This window comes from Oncorhynchus gorbuscha, linkage group LG21 (assembly GCF_021184085.1).
Source record: "Oncorhynchus gorbuscha isolate QuinsamMale2020 ecotype Even-year linkage group LG21, OgorEven_v1.0, whole genome shotgun sequence".
Taxonomy (NCBI): Eukaryota; Metazoa; Chordata; class Actinopteri; order Salmoniformes; family Salmonidae; genus Oncorhynchus; species Oncorhynchus gorbuscha.
The window spans coordinates 5,071,843-5,094,342 of NC_060193.1; the positions used below are offsets into that span (position 1 = coordinate 5,071,843).

At 43.6% G+C, this 22,500-nt stretch overlaps 1 protein-coding gene across 1 annotated transcript in view; it reads left to right on the forward strand.

Annotated features, from left to right (window-relative positions):
* The window catches only part of dysf (dysferlin, limb girdle muscular dystrophy 2B (autosomal recessive)), a 241,551-nt gene that overhangs the window by 57,052 nt on the left and 161,999 nt on the right, over positions 1–22,500 (forward strand). The window contains exons 8-20 of the mRNA XM_046320433.1: positions 742–870; positions 1,008–1,070; positions 1,764–1,814; positions 1,941–1,971; positions 7,326–7,441; positions 9,884–10,010; positions 10,104–10,207; positions 12,042–12,110; positions 12,403–12,529; positions 15,548–15,580; positions 16,499–16,614; positions 18,085–18,198; positions 18,984–19,161. Of these exons, the coding sequence (XP_046176389.1) occupies positions 742–870; positions 1,008–1,070; positions 1,764–1,814; positions 1,941–1,971; positions 7,326–7,441; positions 9,884–10,010; positions 10,104–10,207; positions 12,042–12,110; positions 12,403–12,529; positions 15,548–15,580; positions 16,499–16,614; positions 18,085–18,198; positions 18,984–19,161 (1,258 nt within the window). The remainder of the gene's footprint in view (positions 1–741; positions 871–1,007; positions 1,071–1,763; positions 1,815–1,940; positions 1,972–7,325; positions 7,442–9,883; positions 10,011–10,103; positions 10,208–12,041; positions 12,111–12,402; positions 12,530–15,547; positions 15,581–16,498; positions 16,615–18,084; positions 18,199–18,983; positions 19,162–22,500) is intronic.

Here is a 22,500-nt window from a genome sequence, read left to right on the forward strand (position 1 = left end):
GTCGCAGGAATTCCAACGAAAATCCTCAGGGACCTCAGCCACCCGAACCACGGCCTGTTCTCCTCGCTTCAATCACTCAGATGTGTACAGGAGCATCATGGCTGAAACTGGACAATAGCTTCTACCCTCAGACCATCAGACTGCTGAATAGCCACCACTAACTAGTCAGATACCTGCTGCTCCCCCTGCTGCTCCCCCTGCTGCTCCCTCTGCTGCTCCCCCGCTGCTCCCCCTGCTGCTCCCCCACTGCTCCCCCCACTGCTCCCCCGCTGCTCCCCCCGCTGCTCCCCCTGCTGCTCCCCCTGCTGCTCCCCCTGCTCCCTCTGCTGCTCCCCCACTGCTCCCTCTGCTGCTCCCCCACTGCTCCCTCTGCTGCTCCCCGCTGCTCCCCCTGCTGCTCCCCCTGCTACTCCCCCTGCTGCTCCCCCTGCTGCCCCTCTGCTGCTCCCCCACTGCTCCCCCTGCTGCTCCCCCTACTGCTCCCCCCACTGCTCCCCCTGCTGCTCCCCCCGCTCCTCCCCCCACTGCTCCCCCTGCTCCCCCCACTGCTCCCCCGCTGCTCCCCCGCTGCTCCCCCACTGCTCCCCCTGCTGCTCCCCCCGCTGCTCCCCCCGCTGCTCCCCCCACTGCTCCCCCTGCTCCCCCCCTGCTGCTCCCTCTCTGACTAAATACAACTCTAGAAATCTAAATCTAATCAATCACTCTATGAGTCACACGTGTTTCTGTTGGAAAAATGTCCAGGTGCGCGTTCGAGTCATCGAAGGCCGACAGTTGCCGGGCATCAACATCAAACCAGTCGTCAAGGTTACTGTCGGCGGGCAGTCCAAGAGGACTCGCATCAGGAAAGGAAACAACCCAGTGTTTGACGAGGTGAAAAAACAACACCACGATATAACATTGTTATAAGCTGTTATAGCTCGTTAATAAACAGACTGTAGGTAAAGCTAGGTAATATTTGTGTCGTGACTTATAGCTTAAAACCTATTTAATTTATTTATTTCTATCAGACTTTCTTTCTGAACTTCTTTGAGAGTCCGGCAGATCTCTTCGATGAGCCCATCTTCATTACTGTAAGTCATTATAATTCACTACTATTATAATTCACTACTATTATAATTCACTACTATTATAATTCACTATAATTCACTGAACATATATGTATATCAGTAGTAGTAGTAGTAGTAGTAGTAGTGGTAGCGGTAGTAGTAGTAGTAGTAGTAGTAGTAGTAGTAGTAGTAGTAGTAGTAGTAGTAGTAGTAGTAGTAGTAGTAGTAGTAGTAGTAGTAGTAGTAGTAGTAGTAGTAGTAGTAGTAGTAGTAGCGTAGTGGTAGTAGTAGTAGTAGCGGTAGTAGTAGTAGTAGTAGTGGTAGTAGTGGCAGTAGTAGTGGTAGTAGTAGCAGTAGTAGTAGTAGTGGTAGTAGTAGTAGTGGTAGTAGTAGTAGTGGTAGTAGTAGTAGTAGTAGTAGTAGTAGTAGTAGTAGTAGCGGTAGTATTGTAGTAGTGGTAGCGGTAGTAGTAGCGTAGGAGTAGTGGTAGTGGTAGTAGTAGTAGCGGTAGCAGTAGTAGTAGTAGTAGTTGCAGCAGTAGTAGTAGTAGTAGCAGTAATAGTAGTAGTAGTAAGTAACAGTAGTAGTAGTAGTAGTAGTAGCAGTAGTAACAGTAGTAGTAGTAACAGTAGTAGTAGTAGTAGCAGTAGTGGTAGTAGTAGTAATAGTAGTAATGTATAGTATCACTCTGTCTCTCTTTCTCTCTCTCTCTGTCAGGTTTTTAACTCCATGTCGCTGCGAACTGACTCGGTGATAGGAGAATTCAAGGTAAAACATTTTCTTCTCTACTCGTCCTCTGTAAACTCGCCATATCTCTCTATGTGTTGTTGATGTGCCATGGAAGACAGAGTGTTTCTGCTTGGGTATATATTTCTCTCTGGATTTCTTTTACAGCTTGATGTTGGCACGGTCTACAACGAGAGCAGTGAGTAAAGCCATATCTATAAACTAGGTTTCTATCCATTTGGGGAAAGATTTTTAATGTGACTTTTCTAGAATCCACATGAAGGAAGTGTAGGCATTTCCCCACCAGTGGTATGTTTCCTCCAGATGTATAGTACTTATTGCAGATAAAAAATCTGTTTGTGATGACGTAACACAACACACAAAATGAACGGCTGCCAAGCATCGATCATGTCACCAGAATAAGACCCTCAATATTTATTAGAAAGCTCTTCCCCCGTGCACTTTCACTTCAAATCAAATGTATTTATATTGCCCTCCATACATCAGCTGATATCTCAAAGTGCTGTTCAGAAACACAGCCTAAAACCCCAAACAGCAAGCAATGCAGGTGTAGAAGCCCGGTGGATAGGAAAAACTCCAGAGAAAGGCCAAAACCTAGGAAGAATCCTAGAGAGGAACCAGGCTATGTGGGGTGGCCAGTCCTCTTCTGGCTGTGCCGGGTGGAGATTATAACAGAACATGGCCAAGATGTTCAAATGTTCATAAATGACCAGCATGGTCAAATAATAATAATCACAGTCAGAACAGTTGAAACTGGAGCAGCAGCACGGCCAGGTGGACTGGGGACAGCAAGGAGTCATCATGTCAGGTAGTCCTGAGACATGGTCCTAGGGCTCAGGTCCTCCGAGAGAGAGAAAGAAAGAATTAGAGAATTAGAGAGAGCATACTTAAATTCACACAGGACACTGGATAGGACAGGAGAAGTATTCCAGATATAACAAACTGACCCTAGCACCCTGACACATAAACTACTGCAGCATAAATACTGGAGGCTGAGACAGTAGGGGTCAGGAGACACTGTGGCCCCATCCGAGGACACCCCCGGACAGGGCCAAACAGGACGGATATATCCCCACCCACTTTGCCAAAGCACAACCCCCACAACCCCCCTGTGAAGTCATACTGTAAAGTCAAAGTAAAGTCATACTGTAAAGTCAAAGTAAAGTCATACTGTAAAGTCAAAGTAAAGTCATACTGTAAAGTCAAAGTAAAGTCATACTGTAAAGTCATACTGTAAAGTCAAAGTAAAGTAATACTGTAAAGTCAAAGCAAAGTCAAAGTAAAGTCAAAGTAAAGGCATACTGTAAAGTCAAAGTAAAGTCATATTGTAAAGTCAAAGTAAAGTCATACTGTAAAGTCATACTGTAAAATCAAAGTAAAGTCAAAGTAAAGTTTACTGTATTTAAAAAAGTCACGACAGCTGTGATGGAAACCGAACAGTATTTGGTAAACTAAATACATACAGTACCAGTCAGAAGTTTGGACACACCTACTCATTCAATGGTTTGTCCTTATTTTTTACTATTTTCTACATTGTTGAATAATAGTGAAGACATCAAAACTATGAAATAACACATATGGAATCATGTAGTAACCAAAAAAATGTTACACAAATCAAAATATATTTTAGATTCTTCGAAGTAGCCACCCTTTTCCTTGATGACAGCTTTGACTATTTAATCTATTTAATCTCATGTTATTATCATGTATGTTGTCTTTGTTTGTTGCCTGTTGTCATCACAATTTTACAAGCAAACGATCTGGCTGTAATTTGATGTTGGTTATTATTCTAATCTCATGTGGTTGTTACTCTAATCTCATGTTATCATGTGGTTGTTACTCTAATCTCATGTTATCATGTGGTTGTTACTCTAATCTCATGTTGTTGTTACTCTAATCTCATGTTGTTGTTACTCTAATCTCATGTTGTTGTTACTCTAATCTCATGTTGTTGTTACTCTAATCTCATGTGGTTGTTACTCTAATCTCATGTTGGTTGTTACTCTAATCTCATGTTATCATGTTGTTGTTACTCTAATCTCATGTTATCATGTGGTTATTACTCTAATCTCATGTGGTTGTTACTCTAATCTCATGTGGTTGTTACTCTAATCTCATGTTGTTGTTACTCTAATCTCATGTTGTTGTTACTCTAATCTTATGTTGTTGTTACTCTAATCTCATGTTGTTGTTACTCTAATCTCCTGTTATCATCATAGTTTCTGATGCTTTATTAGCCAGAATCACCTCCAAAAAGATGCGACTGGCCTTCAGTTGAACGGTTTAACTCGTTATATAGCCTACAGTTCACAATAACAGGAAACAATCACATGTAATCACTGAAATTAAAATTAAGATGTTGGTGGAAATGCTTTTATGCACAAATACTGATAAGGAAACCATCACATCAATACTGATATGGAAACCATCACATCAATACTGATATGGAAACCATCACATCAATACTGATATGGAAACCATCACATCAATACTGATATGGAAACCATCACATCAATACTGATATGGAAACCATCACATCAATACTGATATGGAAACCATCACATCAATACTGATATGGAAACCATCACATCAATACTGATATGGAAACCATCACATCAATACTGATATGGAAACCATCACATCAATACTGATATGGAAACCATCACATCAATACTGATATGGAAACCATCACATCAATACTGATATGGAAACCATCACATCAATACTGATATGGAAACCATCACATCAATACTGATATGGAAACCATCACATCAATACTGATATGGAAACCATCACATCAATACTGATATGGAAACCATCACATCAATACTGATATGGAAACCATCACATCAATACTGATATGGAAACCATCACATCAATACTGATATGGAAACCATCACATCAATACTGATATGGAAACCATCACATCAATACTGATATGGAAACCATCACATCAATACTGATATGGAAACCATCATATCAATACTGAATGATGGAAACCATCACACCAATACTGATATGGAAACCATCAGATGAATATGGTGATATGGAAACCATCATGGTCAATGATGGTGATGATGGTGAATGATGGTGATGATGGTATGATAAGGAAACCATCATGATCAATACTGATGATGGAAACCATGATGGAGATGATGAATGGTGATGATGGAAATGATGGACATCATGGTGAATGATGGTGACCATCATATGATGGTGATGATGGTGGAATGATGGTGATGATGGTGATGATGGTGATGATGGTGATGATGGAGATGATGGAGATGATGGTGATGATGGTGATGATGGTGATGATGGTGAATGATGGTGATGATGGTGATGATGGTGATGATGGTGATGATGGTGATGATGGTGATGATGGTGATGATGGTGATGATGGAGATGATGGTGATGATGGTGATGATGGAGATGATGGTGATGATGGAGATGATGATGGAGAATGATGGTGATGATGGTGAATGATGGTGATGATGGTGATGATGGTGATGATGGTGATGATGGTGATGATGGTGATGATGGTGATGATGGTGATGATGGTGATGATGGAGATGATGGTGATGATGGTGATGATGGAGATGATGGTGATGATGGTGATGATGGAGATGATGGTGATGATGGTGAATGATGGTGATGATGGTGATGATGGTGATGATGGTGATGATGGTGATGATGGTGATGATGGTGATGATGGAGATGATGGTGATGATGGTGATGATGGTGAATGATGGTGATGATGGTGAATGATGGTGAATGATGGTGATGATGGTGATGATGGTGATGATGGTGATGATGGAGATGATGGTGATGATGGAGATGATGGTGATGATGGTGAATGATGGTGATGATGGTGATGATGGTGAATGATGGTGATGATGGTGATGATGGTGATGATGGTGAATGATGGTGAATGATGGTGATGATGGTGAACGATGGTGATGATGGTGATGATGGTGAATTATGGAGATGATGGTGATGATGGTGTTGATGGTGAATGATGGTGATGATGATGGTGAATGATGGTGAATGATGGTGAATGATGGTGATGATGGTGATGATGGTGATGATGGTGATGATGGTGATGATGATGGTGAATGATGGAGATGATGGTGAATGATGGTGATGATGGTGAATGATGGTGATGATGGTGATGATGGTGATGATGGTGAATGATGGTGATGATGGAGAATGATGGTGATGATGGTGATGATGGTGATGATGGTGATGATGGTGATGATGGTGATGATGGAGAATGATGGTGATGATGGAGATGATGGTGAATGATGGTGATGATGGTGATGATGGTGATGATGGAGATGATGGTGATGATGGTGATGATGGTGAATGATGGTGATGATGGTGATGATGGTGATGATGGTGAATGATGGTGATGATGGTGATGATGGTGATGATGGTGATGATGGAGATGATGGTGAATGATGGTGATGATGGTGATGATGGTGAATTATGGAGATGATGGTGATGATGGTGTTGATGGTGAATGATGGTGATGGTGGTGATGATGGTGATGATGGTGAATGATGGTGAATGATGGTGATGATGGTGATGATGGTGATGATGGTGATGATGGTGATGATGGTGATGATGGAGATGATGGTGATGATGGTGATGATGGTGATGATGGTGATGATGGTGATGATGGTGATGATGGTGATGATGGTGAATGATGGTGATGATGGTGATGATGGTGGTGATGGTGATGATGGTGAATGATGGTGAATGATGGAGATGATGGTGAATGATGGAGATGATGGTGATGATGGTGATGATGGTGATGATGGTGATGATGGTGAATGATGGTGAATGATGGTGATGATGGTGTTGATGGTGAATGATGGTGATGATGGTGATGATGGTGATGATGGTGAATGATGGTGATGATGGTGAATGATGGAGATGATGGTGATGATGGTGAATGATGGTGATGATGGTGATGATGGTGATGATGGTGAATGAAGGTGAATGATGTTGAATGATGGTGAATGATGGTGATGATGGTGATGATGGTGAATTATGGAGATGATGGTGATGATGGTGATGATGGTGAATGATGGCGATTGATGGTGATGATGGTGATGAACTTCACAGAGTGGTGAAAGTGTGCACGGTGATGAGCTTGCTGCTCTTTTCCAATAAATATTGCGGGTTTGATTTGGGTGGCATGATAATCGATGCTTGGCTGATGTTTGACAGATAATCTCGCTCTTTAATCTGGATTATGATATTATCATGTAGAGGCTCTAGCCAACAGTGCACGTGCCAATACCATTTATTTTGGGTGAGAAAATCCTCAGTAAAGTTGAAAATCAGATGGAAACCCATTTATCTTGTATTTTCTTATTTGGTACGTGTGTATTTAACCTCAAAATGTATTTTGATGGAACAAATTGCAATCCATATCAAATCATTCATTATCATTTCAACGTAATTCAGCTGTACTATCAGCCATAAGTAGGAAGTACTCATTCTCCCACAATGCTCTTTGTCCTCTAGGACACGCCTTCTTGAGGAAGTGGCTCCTCCTCTCTGACCCTGACGACCTCTCGGCCGGGGCCAAAGGTTACCTGAAGGTCAGCCTCTTCGTATTGGCTGCAGGCGACGAAGCTCCAGTGAGTCATGATTCAATTACCCATATTGTTGAGTTGATCTCGGGATCTTTTGGATGATTAATGATCTCTGATCTCTTTATTATTATTAATGATCTCTGATCTGTTTTTTATTATTAATGATCTCTGATCTCTTTATTATTATTAATGATCTCTGATCTGTTTTGGATTATTAATGATCTCTGATCTCTTTATTATTATTAATGATCTCTGATCTGTTTTGGATTATTAATGATCTCTGATCTCTTTATTATTATTAATGATCTCTGATCTGTTTTGGATTATTAATGATCTCTGATCTCTTTATTATTATTAATGATCTCTGATCTCTTGGATTATTAGTGATCTCTGATCTCTTTATTATTATTAATGATCTCTGATCTGTTTTGGATTATTAATGATCTCTGATCTGTGTTGGATTATTAATGATCTCTGATCTCTTTATTATTATTAATGATCTCTGATCTCTTTATTATTATTAATGATCTCTGATCTCTTTATTATTATTAATGATCTCTGATCTCTTGGATTATTAGTGATCTCTGATCTCTTTATTATTATTAATGATCTCTGATCTGTTTTGGATTATTAATGATCTCTGATCTCTTTATTATTATTAATGATCTCTGATCTGTTTTGGATAATTAATGATCTCTGATGTCTTTTGGATTATTAATGATCTCTGATCTGTTTTGGATAATTAATGATCTCTGATCTGTTTTGGATGATTATATACAATGCTATCTGTCTCATATCTGTCCACTTGGTTCTCTCTGTTTCTCTCCATCTATTTTTTTTCTAGTATATATTATATATAAGTGTTTGTACATCTGTTCCGATATACAGTACCATTCAAAAGTTTGGACACACCTACTCATTCAAGGGTTTGTCCTTATTTTTACTATTTTCTACATTGTAGAATAATAGTGAAGACATTGAAACTATGAAATAACACATATGGAATAATGTAGTAACCAAAAAAAGTGATAAATAAAAAAATATTTTAGATTTTAGATTCTTCAAAGTAGCCACCCTTTGGCTTTATGACAGCTTTGCACACTCTTGGCATTCTCTCAACCAGCTTCATCAGGAATGCTTTTACAACAGTCTTTAAGCAGTTCCCACATATGCTGAGCACTGCTGCTTTTCCGTCACTGCACGGTCCAAACCATCTCAATCAGGTGATTGTGGAGGCCAGGTCATCTGATGCAGCACTCAGTCACTGTCCTTCTTGGTCAAATAGCCCTTACACAGCCTGGAGGTGTGTTTTGGGTCATTGTCCTGTTGAAAAACAAATGATAGTCCCACTAAGTGCAAACCAGATGGGATGGCATATCACTGTAAAATGCTGTGGTAGCCATGCTGGTTAAATGTGCCTTGAATTCTAAATAAATCACAGACAATGTCACCAGCAAAGCACCATCACACCTCCTCCTCCATGCTTCACGGTGGGAACCACACATGCGGAGATCATCCGTTCACCTACTCTGCGTCTCACAAAGACATGGCGATTGGCACCAAAAATCTCAAATTTGGACTCACCACACCAAAGGACAGATTTCCACCAGTCTAATGTCCATTTCTCGTGTTTCTTGGTCCAAGCGAGTCTCTTCTTATTGGTCCTTTAGAAGTGGTTTCTATGCAGCAATTCGACCACGAAGGCCTGATTCACACATTCTCCTCTGAACAGTTGATGTTGAGATGTGTCTGTTACTTAAACTCTGTGAAGCATTTCTTTGGGCTGCAATTTCTGAGGCTGGTAACTCTAATCAACGTAGCCTCTGTAGCAGAGGTAACTATGGGTCTTCCATTCCCTCGTGAGAGACAGTTTCATCATAGCGCTGGATGGTTTTTGTGACTGCACTTGAAGAATCTTTCAAAGTTTTTGACATTTTCCGGATTGACTGACCTTCATATCTTAATGTAATGATGGACTGTCATATCTCTTTGCTTATTTGAGCTGTTCCTGTGATAATATGGACTTGGTCTCAAATAGGGCTATCTTTTCTGTATACCACCCTTACCTTATCACAACACAACTGATTGGCTCAAATGCGATGCAATGAAAGAAATTCCAGAAATTAACTTTTAACAAGGTACAACATGGGGGGTATAATGAGGATTTGTTCCGTCTGTAATAAAGCTCTTTGAGGGGAAAAACAAATTATAAATCTTTCTCTCTCTTTCTCTGTCTCTGTCTGTCTTTCTTTCTCTCTCTCTTTCTCTCTCTTTCTCTCTCTCTTTCTCTCTCTCTTTCTTTCTTTCTCTCTCTCTGTCTCTCTCTGTCTCTCTCTCTCTCTCTCTCTCTCTCTCTCTCTCTCTCTCTCTCTCTCTCTCTCTCTTTGTCTCTCTCTCTCTCTGTCCCTCTCTCTCTCTCTCTCTCTCTCTCTCTCTCTCTCTCTCTCTCTCTCTCTCTCTCTCTCTCTCTCTCTCTCTGTCTCCTAGGTGGATAAGAAGGAGGGAGTGGTGGATAAGGAGGATATAGAGGGGAACCTGTTGCGTCCTGCTGGACTCACACTCAGAGGAGCCATCTTCACACTCAAAGTATTCAGAGCTGAGGACCTGCCTCAGAGTGAGTGTGTCTGTTTGTCTGTGTGTGTACTCTGTTTTGTTCCTCTCACAATGTAGGAAATATGTGTTAACAATAAAATAATTATCTTCACAGTGGACGATGCCTTTATGGATGGGATGAGACAGGTCCTGGGATTCGACAGCAACAGGAAGAACCTGGTCGACCCTTTAGTTGAAGTCAACTTCGCTGGAAAAACGGTAAACACACACGTGCCATCAAACCCTTAAATTAAACATACTAAACTACACAGACACTAACTACACAGACACTCACTACACAGACACTACACTACACAGACACTAAACTACACAGACACTAACTACACAGACACTAACTACACAGACCCTAACTACACAGACACTAAACTACACAGACACTAACTACACAGACACTAACTACACAGACCCTAACTACACAGACCCTAACTACACAGACCCTAACTACACAGACACTAACTACACAGACACTAACTACACAGACACTAACTACACAGACACTAACTACACAAACCCTAACTACACATTCACTAAACTACACAGACACTAACTACACAGACCCTAACTACACAGACCCTAACTACACAAACACTAACTACACAGACACTACACTACACAGACCCTAACTACACAGACCCTAACTACACAGACACTAACTTCACAGACACTAACTTCACAGACACTAACTACACAGACACTAACTACACAGACACTACACTACACAGACCCTAACTACACAGACACTAACTACACAGACACTACACTACACAGACACTACACTACACAAACACTAACTACACAGACCCTAACTACACAGACACTACACTACACAGACACTAACTACACAGACACTAAACTACACAGACCCTAACTACACAGACACTAACTACACAGACACTACACTACACAGACACTACACTACACAGACACTACACTACACAGACACTAACTACACAGACCCTAACTACACAGACACTACACTACACAGACACTAACTACACAGACACTAAACTACACAGACCCTAACTACACAGACACTACACTACACAGACACTAACTACACAGACCCTAACTACACAGACACTACACTACACAGACACTAACTACACAGACACTAACTACACAGACACTAACTACACAGACACTAACTACACAGACCCTCACTACACAGACACTACACTACACAGACCCTAACTACACAGACACTAAACTTCACAGACACTAAACTTCACAGACACTACACTTAAACTAAACTACACAGACACTAAACTACACAGACACTAAACTTCACAGACACTAAACTTCATACACTAAACTACACAGACACTAAACTACACAGACACTAAACTACACAGACACTACACTACACAGACACTAAACTACACAGACACTAAACTTCACAGACACTAAACTACACAGACACTACACTACACAGACACTACACTACACAGACACTAAACTACACAGACACTAAACTACACAGACACTACACTACACAGACACTACACTACACAGACACTAAACTACACAGACACTAAACTACACAGACACTAAACTACACAGACACTACACTACACAGACACTAAACTTCACAGACACTAAACTTCAGACACTAAACTACACAGACACTAAACTACACAGACACTAAACTACACAGACACTAAACTACACAGACACTAAACTACACAGACACTAAACTACACAGACACTAAACTACACAGACACTAAACTTCACAGACACTAAACTTCAGACACTAAACTTCAGACACTACACTTAAACTAAACTACACAGACACTAAACTACACAGACACTAAACCACACAGACACTAAACTACACAGACACTAAACTACACAGACACTAAACCACACAGACACTAAACTTCACAGACACTAAACTACACAGACACTAAACTACACAGACACTAAACTACACAGACACTAAACCACACAGACACTAAACTACACAGACACTACACTACACACACTACACTACACACATTTTCACATTTCCATGTTTTCATTACTTCCTTCCAGATGTGCAGTAAGATCATGGAGAAGAATGCCAACCCTCAGTGGAATCAAAGCCTGGCCATGCCCATACGGGTATATATAATATATATCTAGTAATTAATACTACTATTATATAATATACAGTGGGGAGAACAAGTATTTGATACACGGCCGATTTTGCAGGTTTTCCTACTTACAAAGCATGTAGAGGTCTGTCATTTCTTTTATCATAGGTACACTTCAACTATGAGAGACGGAATCTAAAACAAAAATCCATAAAATCACATTGTATGATTTTTAAGTAATTAATTTGCATTTTATTGCAAATGTATCAAATACTTGTTCTCCCAGTCCTCCTACGAACCCTTTACTCTTCTTCTCCCAGTTCCCCTCCATGTGTGAAAAGATGAGGGTTCGTGTCCTGGACTGGGACCGAGCCAGCCACAATGATGTCATCGGGACCGCCCATCTCTGCATGTCTAAGATCTCTGCCCCGGGAGGAGCGATAGATGGTGAGACACTGATCTCGACTGGCTTGGACTGGCTTGGACTGGTTTGGACTGGTCTGGACTGGTTTGGACTAGTGTGGACTGGTTTGGTCTGGACTGTTTTGGAGTGGTCTGGACTGGTTTGAGTGGTTTGTGACACTGGTCTGCACTAGTCTTAACTGACTGGTTTTGACAATTGGTGTTTACTGGTCTGGACTGGTGTTTCCACTGGAGCACTGGTCTGGACTGGTGTTTCTACTGGAGCACTGGTCTGGACTGGTTTTGGTTGTGGCTGTTATAGCAAAGTACTGCAGTAGCATGGAAGGGCTACGAACTAACATTGTTTCATTTGTTGTTTCATACTGACACTTGCGATGATTCACCTCAGCTATTGATACCCATAGTATTGATTAATATAATACTGATATCAGCTATTGATACCCATAGTATTGATTAATATAATACTGATATCAGCTATTGATACCCATAGTATTGATTAATATAATACTGATATCAGCTATTGATACCATAGTATTGATCAATACTGATATCAGCTATTGATACCCATAGTATTGATCAATACTGATATCAGCTATTGAATACCCATAGTATTGATCAATATTGATATCAGCTATTGATACCCATAGTATTGATCAATACTGATATCAGCTATTGAATACCCATAGTATTGATCAATATTAATATCAGCTATTGATACCCATAGTTGATCAACACTGATATCAGCTACCAATTCCCATAGTTGATACATGTAATATTGATCTCAGCTACCAATACCCTTATGATCCTTGGTGTGATGCATGGATTGGTTTTGGTTTTCCTTTGTCTAGTTGGTTGAGCCACAGTGAGCATTGTGTTGGTAGGACTTCCTGTATAGTAGTGTGTGTTGGTAGGACTTCCTGTATGGTAGTGTGTGTTGGTAGGACTTCCTGTATGGTAGTGTGTTGGTAGGACTTCCTGTATGGTAGTGTGTGTTGGTAGGACTTCCTGTATGGTAGTGTGTGTTGGTAGGACTTCCTGTATGGTAGTGTGTTGGTAGGACTTCCTGTATGGTAGTGTGTTGGTAGGACTTCCTGTATGGTAGTGTGTTGGTAGGACTTCCTTCAGGACTTCCTGTATGGTAGTGTGTTGGTAGGACTTTCTTCAGGACTTCCTGTATGGTAGTGTGTTGGTAGGACTTCCTTCAGGACTTCCTGTATGGTAGTGTGTTGGTAGGACTTCCTGTATGGTAGTGTGTGTTGGTAGGACTTCCTGTATGGTAGTGTGTTGGTAGGACTTCCTGTATGGTAGTGTGTGTTGGTAGGACTTCCTGTATGGTAGTGTGTTGGTAGGACTTCCTGTATGGTAGTGTGTTGGTAGGACTTCCTGTATGGTAGTGTGTGTTGGTAGGACTTCCTGTATGGTAGTGTGTGTTGGTAGGACTTCCTGTATGGTAGTGTGTTGGTAGGACTTCCTGTATGGTAGTGGGTGTTGGTAGGACTTCCTGTATGGTAGTGTGTGTTGGTAGGACTTCATGTACGGTAGTGTGTGTTGGTAGGACTTCCTGTATGGTAGTGTGTTGGTAGGAATTCCTGTATGGTAGTGTGTTGGTAGGACTTCCTGTATGGTAGTGTGTTGGTAGGACTTCCTGTATGGTAGTGTGTGTTGGTAGGACTTCCTGTATGGTAGTGTGTGTTGGTAGGATTTCCTGTATGGTAGTGTGTGTTGGTAGGACTTCCTGTATGGTAGTGTGTTGGTAGGACTTCCTGTATGGTAGTGTGTGTTGGTAGGACTTCCTGTATGGTAGTGTGTTGGTAGGACTTCCTGTATGGTAGTGTGTTGGTAGGACTTCCTGTATGGTAGTGTGTGTTGGTAGGACTTCATGTACGGTAGTGTGTGTTGGTAGGACTTCCTGTATGGTAGTGTGTTGGTAGGAATTCCTGTATGGTAGTGTGTTGGTAGGACTTCCTGTATGGTAGTGTGTTGGTAGGACTTCCTGTATGGTAGTGTGTGTTGGTAGGACTTCCTGTATGGTAGTGTGTGTTGGTAGGATTTCCTGTATGGTAGTGTGTGTTGGTAGGACTTCCTGTATGGTAGTGTGTTGGTAGGACTTCCTGTATGGTAGTGTGTTGGTAGGACTTCCTGTATGGTAGTGTGTTGGTAGGACTTCCTTCAGGACTTCCTGTATGGTAGTGTGTTGGTAGGACTTCCTTCAGGACTTCCTGTATGGTAGTGTGTTGGTAGGACTTCCTTCAGGACTTCCTGTATGGTAGTGTGTTGGTAGGACTTCCTGTATGGTAGTGTGTGTTGGTAGGACTTCCTGTATGGTAGTGTGTTGGTAGGACTTCCTGTATGGTAGTGTGTTGGTAGGACTTCCTTCAGGACTTCCTGTATGGTAGTGTGTTGGTAGGACTTCCTTCAGGACTTCCTGTATGGTAGTGTGTTGGTAGGACTTCCTTCAGGACTTCCTGCATGGTAATGTGTTGGTAGGACTTCCTTCAGGACTTCCTGGATGGTAGTGTGTTGGTAGGACTTCCTTCAGGACTTCCTGTATGGTAGTGTGTTGGTAGGATTTCCTTCAGGACTTCCTGTATGGTAGTGTGTTGGTAGTGCTTCCTGTATGGTAGTGTGTTGGTAGGACTTGCTTCAGGACTTCCTGTATGGTAGTGTGTTGGTAGGACTTCCTTCAGGACTTCCTGTATGGTAGTGTGTTGGTAGGACTTCCTTCAGGACTTCCTGTATGGTAGTGTGTTGGTAGGACTTCCTGTATGGTAGTGTGTTGTTAGGACTTCCTGTATGGTAGTGTGTGTTGGTAGGACTTCCTGTATGGTAGTGTGTGTTGGTAGGACTTCCTGTATGGTAGAATGTTGGTATGACTTCCTTCAGGACTTCCTGTATGGTAGTGTGTTGGTAGGACTTCCTGTATGGTAGTGTGTTGGTAGGACTTCCTGTATGGTAGTGTGTGTTGGTAGGACTTCCTTCAGGACTTCCTGAACTCGTTCTGTCTCTGTCCTAATGTCTCCTATCGTCTCCCTCTGCATTCAGATGAATTGGTCCCAAGGAACCTTCAGAGTTTCAGTACGTCTTGTATCTTATTTTCCATGTTTGATTCACCCGTACCAATAGATCCAGCATGGTACTGATCCACCCGTACCAATAGATCCAGCATGGTACTGATCCACCCGTACCAATAGATCCAGCATGGTACTGATCCATCCATACCAATAGATCCAGCATGTTACTGAACCAACCGTACCAATAGATCCAGCATGGTACTGATCCACCCGTACCAATAGATCCAGCATGGTACTGATCCACCCGTACCAATAGATCCAGCATGTTACTGATCCACCCGTACCAATAGATCCAGCATGGTACTGATCCATCCATACCAATAGATCCAGCATGGTACTGATCCACCCGTACCAATAGATCCAGCATGGTACTGATCCACCCGTACCAATAGATCCAGCATGGTACTGATCCACCCGTACCAATAGATCCAGCATGGTACTGATCCACCCGTACCAATAGATCCAGCATGGTACTGATCCACCCGTACCAATAGATCCAGCATGGTACTGATCCACCCGTACCAATAGATCCAGCATGGTACTGAACCACCCGTACCAATAGATCCAGCATGGTACTGATCCACCCGTACCAATAGATCCAGCATGGTACTGATCCACCCGTACCAATAGATCCAGCATGGTACTGATCCACCCGTACCAATAGATCCAGCATGTTACTGATCCACCCGTACCAATAGATCCAGCATGTTACTGAACCAAGGTTCTTCCACGTCGACCTCTGGTTCCATCATGACTGTCAAGTTTGGTTGTCTTTCTATTGATCCCAACCTGTATTGTAATGGGTGAAACTAAAACATCACCTCCATGTTGGGTCTGTTGTGGATGACAGTTTCCTTTTATTGATCCCAACCTGTATTGTAATGGGTGAAACTAAAACATCCCCTCCATGTTGGGTCTGTAGTGGATGACAGTCTGGGTTTCCTGCCGACCTTTGGCCCCTGCTACGTCAACCTGTACGGAAGCCTCAGGGAGTTCACCGCCTTCAACGACCCCCACGAGGCTCTCAACTTGGGCAAGGTAATTGATTGATTGGTTGATGGGTTGATGGGTTGATTGATTGGTTGATTGATTCATTAAGGTAATCCCCCGAGCAAACAGCAACAGCGATACATCTTTGGGAAGTTTGATGAACAATCTGTTGAATGATGAGCTGTATTTTGCGCTCTGATTCTCTCTCTCTCTGATTCTCTCTCTCTCTGATTCTCTCTCTCTCTGATTCTCTCTCTCTCTGATTCTCTCTCTCTGATTCTCTCTCTCTCTGATTCTCTCTCTCTGATTCTCTCTCTCTCTGATTCTCTCTCTCTCTGATTCTCTCTCTCTCTGATTCTCTCTCTCTCTGATTCTCTCTCTCTGATTCTCTCTCTCTCTGATTCTCTCTCTCTGATTCTCTCTCTCTCTGATTCTCTCTCTCTCTGATTCTCTCTCTCTGATTCTCTCTCTCTCTCTCTCTGATTCTCTCTCTCTCTGATTCTCTCTCTCTCTCTCTCTCTGATTCGCTCTCTCTGATTCTCTCTCTCTCTGATTCTCTCTCTCTCTCTCTCTGATTCTCTCTCTCTCTCTGATTCTCTCTCTCTGATTCTCTCTCTCTCTCTGATTCTCTCTCTCTGATTCTCTCTCTCTCTCTCTCTGATTCTCTCTCTCTCTCTCTGATTCTCTCTCTCTGATTCTCTCTCTCTCTCTCTCTCTCTCTCTGATTCTCTCTCTCTGATTCTCTCTCTCTCTCTCTCTCTCTCTCTGATTCTCTCTCTCTCTCTGATTCTCTCTCTCTCTCTGATTCTCTCTCTCTCTGATTCTCTCTCTCTCTCTGATTCTCTCTCTCTCTCTCTCTGATTCTCTCTCTCTCTCTCTCTCTGATTCTCTCTCTCTCTCTCTCTGATTCTCTCTCTCTCTCTGATTCTCTCTGATTCTCTCTCTCTCTCTCTCTGATTCTCTCTGAATTGTGTTGCTGTCCTGGGGCTCTGTGGGGTCTGTTTGTGTTTGTGAACAGAGTCCCAGGACCAGCTTGCTCAGGGGACTCTTCTCCAGGTTCATCTGTCGGTAGGCGATGGCTTTGTTATGGAAGGTTTGTGAATCTCTCTCACCCCTGCTCTCTCTCTCTCTCTCTCTCCCTCTCTCTCTTTCTGTCTCTCTCCCTCTTCATCTCTCCCTGTCTCTCTCTCCATCTCTCTCTGTCTCTCTCCATCTCTCTCTGTCTCTCTCCATCTCTCTCTGTCTCTCTCCATCTCTCTCTGTCTCTCTCTCCATCTCTCTCTATCTCTCTCTCCATCTCTCTCATCTCTCTGTCTCTCTCTCTCCATCTCTCTCTCTGTTTCTCTCCCCCTCTCCATCTCTCTCAATCTCTCTCCCCCTCTATCTCGTCTCTCTCTCTCTCTCTCTCTCTCTCTCTCTCTCTCTCTCTCTCTCTCTCTCTCTCTCTCTCTCTCTCTCTCTCTCTCTCTCTCTCTCTCTCTCTCTCTCTCTCTCTCTCTCTCTCTCTCTCTCCTCCAGGGTGAGGGAGTAGCGTATCGTGGTCGTGTTCTGATGGAGCTCAGTACCAAGCTGGTGGACACGGTGCAGGCCAGTGTGGAAGACATAACCAACGATGACCTATTGGTGATACAGGTGAGACGGTTCAGGGGTTTAGAGGCTACGTAATCAGACTCATCAGAAGAGCGACTTTGACAGACCATTCCTTTCCTCTCATCTCCCTATCCCTCCTCTCCCCTACCCATCCCTCCTCTCATCTCCCTATCCCTCCTCTCCTCTACCCATCCCTCCTCTCATCTCCCCATCCCTCCTCTCCTCTACCCATCCCTCCTCTCCTCTACCCATTCCTTTCCTCTCATCTCCCCATCCCTCCTCTCCTCTACCCATCCCTCCTCTCATCTCCCTATCCCTCCTCTCATCTCCCTATCCCTCCTCTCCTCTACCCATCCCTCCTCTCATCTCCCCATCCCTCCTCTCCTCTACCCATCCCTCCTCTCCTCTACCCATTCCTTTCCTCTCATCTCCCTATCCCTCCTCTCCTCTCCCCATCCCTCCTCTCATCTCCCTATCCCTCCTCTCCTCTACCCATCCCTCCTCTCATCTCCCTATCCCTCCTCTCCTCTACCCATCCCTCCTCTCCTCTCGCCATTTCTCCTCTCCTCCCCCTTCCTCCCTCCCTCCCTCCTCTCCTCTATCCATCCCTCCTCTCCTCTCGCCATTTCTCCTCTCACCTCCCTCCCTCCCTCCCTCCCTCCCTCCCTCCCTCCCTCCCTCCCTCCTCCCTCCCTCCCTCCCTCCCTCCCTCCCTCCCTCCCTCCCTCCCTCCCTCCCTCCCTCCCTCCCTCCCTCCCTCCCTCCCTCCCTCCCTCCCTCCCTCCCTCTAACCCTCTTCCTCTTCCTCTTCCTCTCCTCTCTCCCAGAAATTCATGCGTAAGAGAAAGTATTCTCTCTTTGCGTCGTTCTACTCCGCCACGCTCCTCCAGGACGTTGACGATGCGATACAGTTTGAGGTCAGCATCGGTAACTACGGCAACAAGTTTGACTATACCTGTCTTCCTCTGGCCTCAACGACGCAGTTCAGCAGAGCTGTGTTCGACGGTGAGTCACAGCGCCATCTGGTGGACAGAACTAGTTGGTACAGATACAATTCTACAATTGGAAAACACAGACAACTGTGAATTATAAAAACAGGTGAATTTAGATTTAGCTAAATAATGTGACCAGTAGGTTTTTTCATTTGAAAGAATGTTGTAAGCCTTGTCAAATGCGTGTCTCTTAACTGACTGTGTCTCTCAGGTTGTCACTACTACTATACTACCTGTCGTGGGGTAACAGACTGTGTCTCTCAGGTTATCACTACTATACTACCTGTCGTGGGGTAACAGACTGTGTCTCTCAGGTTGTCACTACTACTATACTACCTGTCGTGGGGTAACAGACTGTGTCTCTCAGGTTGTCACTACTACTATACTACCTGTCGTGGGGTAACAGACTGTGTCTCTCAGGTTGTCACTACTATACTACCTGTCGTGGGGTAACAGACTGTGTCTCTCAGGTTATCACTACTATACTACCTGTCGTGGGGTAACAGACTGTGTCTCTCAGGTTGTCACTACTATACTACCTGTCGTGGGGTAACAGACTGTGTCTCTCAGGTTATCACTACTATACTACCTGTCGTGGGGTAACAGACTGTGTCTCTCAGGTTGTCACTACTACTATACTACCTGTCGTGGGGTAACAGACTGTGTCTCTCAGGTTGTCTACTATACTACTGTCGGGGTAACAGACTGTGTCTCTCAGGTTGTCTACTACTATACTCCCGTGGGGTAACAGACTGTGTCTCTCAGGTTGTCACTACTACTATACTACCTGTCGTGGGGTAACAGACTGTGTCTCTCAGGTTATCACTACTATACTACCTGTCGTGGGGTAACAGACTGTGTCTCTCAGGTTGTCACTACTACTATACTACCTGTCGTGGGGTAACAGACTGTGTCTCTCAGGTTATCACTACTACTATACTACCTGTCGTGGGGTAACAGACTGTGTCTCTCAGGTTGTCACTACTACTATACTACCTGTCGTGGGGTAACAGACTGTGTCTCTCAGGTTGTCACTACTACTACCTGTCTAACAGACTGTGTCTCTCAGGTTATCACTACTATACTACCTGTCGTGGGGTAACAGACTGTGTCTCTCAGGTTATCACTACTATACTACCTGTCGTGGGGTAACAGACTGTGTCTCTCAGGTTGTCACTACTATACTACCTACTAACAGACTGTGTCTCTCAGGTTGTCACTACTATACTACCTGGGGGGTAACAGACTGTGTCTCTCAGGTTATCACTACTATACTACCTGTCGTGGGGTAACAGACTGTGTCTCTCAGGTTATCACTACTATACTACCTGTCGTGGGGTAACAGACTGTGTCTCTCAGGTTGTCACTACTACTATACTACCTGTCCTGTGTCTCTCAGGTTGTCACTACTACTATACTACCTGTCGTGGGGTAACAGACTGTGTCTCTCAGGTTATCACTACTATACTACCTGTCGTGGGGTAACAGACTGTGTCTCTCAGGTTATCACTACTACTATACTACCTGTCGTGGGGTAACAGACTGTGTCTCTCAGGTTATCACTACTATACTACCTGTCGTGGGGTAACAGACTGTGTCTCTCAGGTTATCACTACTATACTACCTGTCGTGGGGTAACAGACTGTGTCTCTCAGGTTATCACTACTATACTACCTGTCGTGGTCACTACTACTATACTACCTGTCGTGGGGTAACAGACTGTGTCTCTCAGGTTATCACTACTATACTACCTGTCGTGGGGTAACAGACTGTGTCTCTCAGGTTGTCACTACTACTATACTACCTGTCGTGGGGTAACAGACTGTGTCTCTCAGGTTATCACTACTATACTACCTGTCGTGGGGTAACAGACTGTGTCTCTCAGGTTATCACTACTATGTGTTCGACACACAGCCTGTCGTGGGGTAACAGACTGTGTCTCTCAGGTTGTCACTACTACTATACTACCTGTCGTGGGGTAACAGACTGTGTCTCTCAGGTTATCACTACTATACTACCTGTCGTGGGGTAACAGACTGTGTCTCTCAGGTTGTCACTACTACTATACTACCTGTCGTGGGGTAACAGACTGTGTCTCTCAGGTTGTCACTACTATACTACCTGTCGTGGGGTAACAGACTGTGTCTCTCAGGTTATCACTACTATACTACCTGTCGTGGGGTAACAGACTGTGTCTCTCAGGTTGTCACTACTACTATACTACCTGTCGTGGGGTAACAGACTGTGTCTCTCAGGTTGTCACTACTACTATACTACCTGTCGTGGGGTAACAGACTGTGTCTCTCAGGTTGTCACTACTATACTACCTGTCGTGGGGTAACAGACTGTGTCTCTCAGGTTGTCACTACTATACTACCTGTCGTGGGGTAACAGACTGTGTCTCTCAGGTTATCACTACTATACTACCTGTCGTGGGGTAACAGACTGTGTCTCTCAGGTTGTCACTACTACTATACTACCTGTCGTGGGGTAACAGACTGTGTCTCTCAGGTTATCACTACTACTATACTACCTGTCGTGGGGTAACAGACTGTGTCTCTCAGGTTATCACTACTACTATACTACCTGTCGTGGGGTAACAGACTGTGTCTCTCAGGTTATCACTACTATACTACCTGTCGTGGGGTAACAGACTGTGTCTCTCAGGTTGTCACTACTACTATACTACCTGTCGTGGGGTAACAGACTGTGTCTCTCAGGTTATCACTACTATACTACCTGTCGTGGGGTAACAGACTGTGTCTCTCAGGTTGTCACTACTACTATACTACCTGTCGTGGGGTAACAGACTGTGTCTCTCAGGTTATCACTACTATACTACCTGTCGTGGGGTAACAGACTGTGTCTCTCAGGTTATCACTACTATACTACCTGTCGTGGGGTAACAGACTGTGTCTCTCAGGTTATCACTACTACTATACTACCTGTCGTGGGGTAACAGACTGTGTCTCTCAGGTTATCACTACTATACTACCTGTCGTGGGGTAACAGACTGTGTCTCTCAGGTTATCACTACTATACTACCTGTCGTGGGGTAACAGACTGTGTCTCTCAGGTTATCACTACTACTATACTACCTGTCGTGGGGTAACAGACTGTGTCTCTCAGGTTGTCACTACTATACTACCTGTCGTGGGGTAACAGACTGTGTCTCTCAGGTTGTCACTACTATACTACCTGTCGTGGGGTAACAGACTGTGTCTCTCAGGTTGTCACTACTACTATACTACCTGTCGTGGGGTAACAGACTGTGTCTCTCAGGTTATCACTACTATACTACCTGTCGTGGGGTAACAGACTGTGTCTCTCAGGTTGTCACTACTACTATACT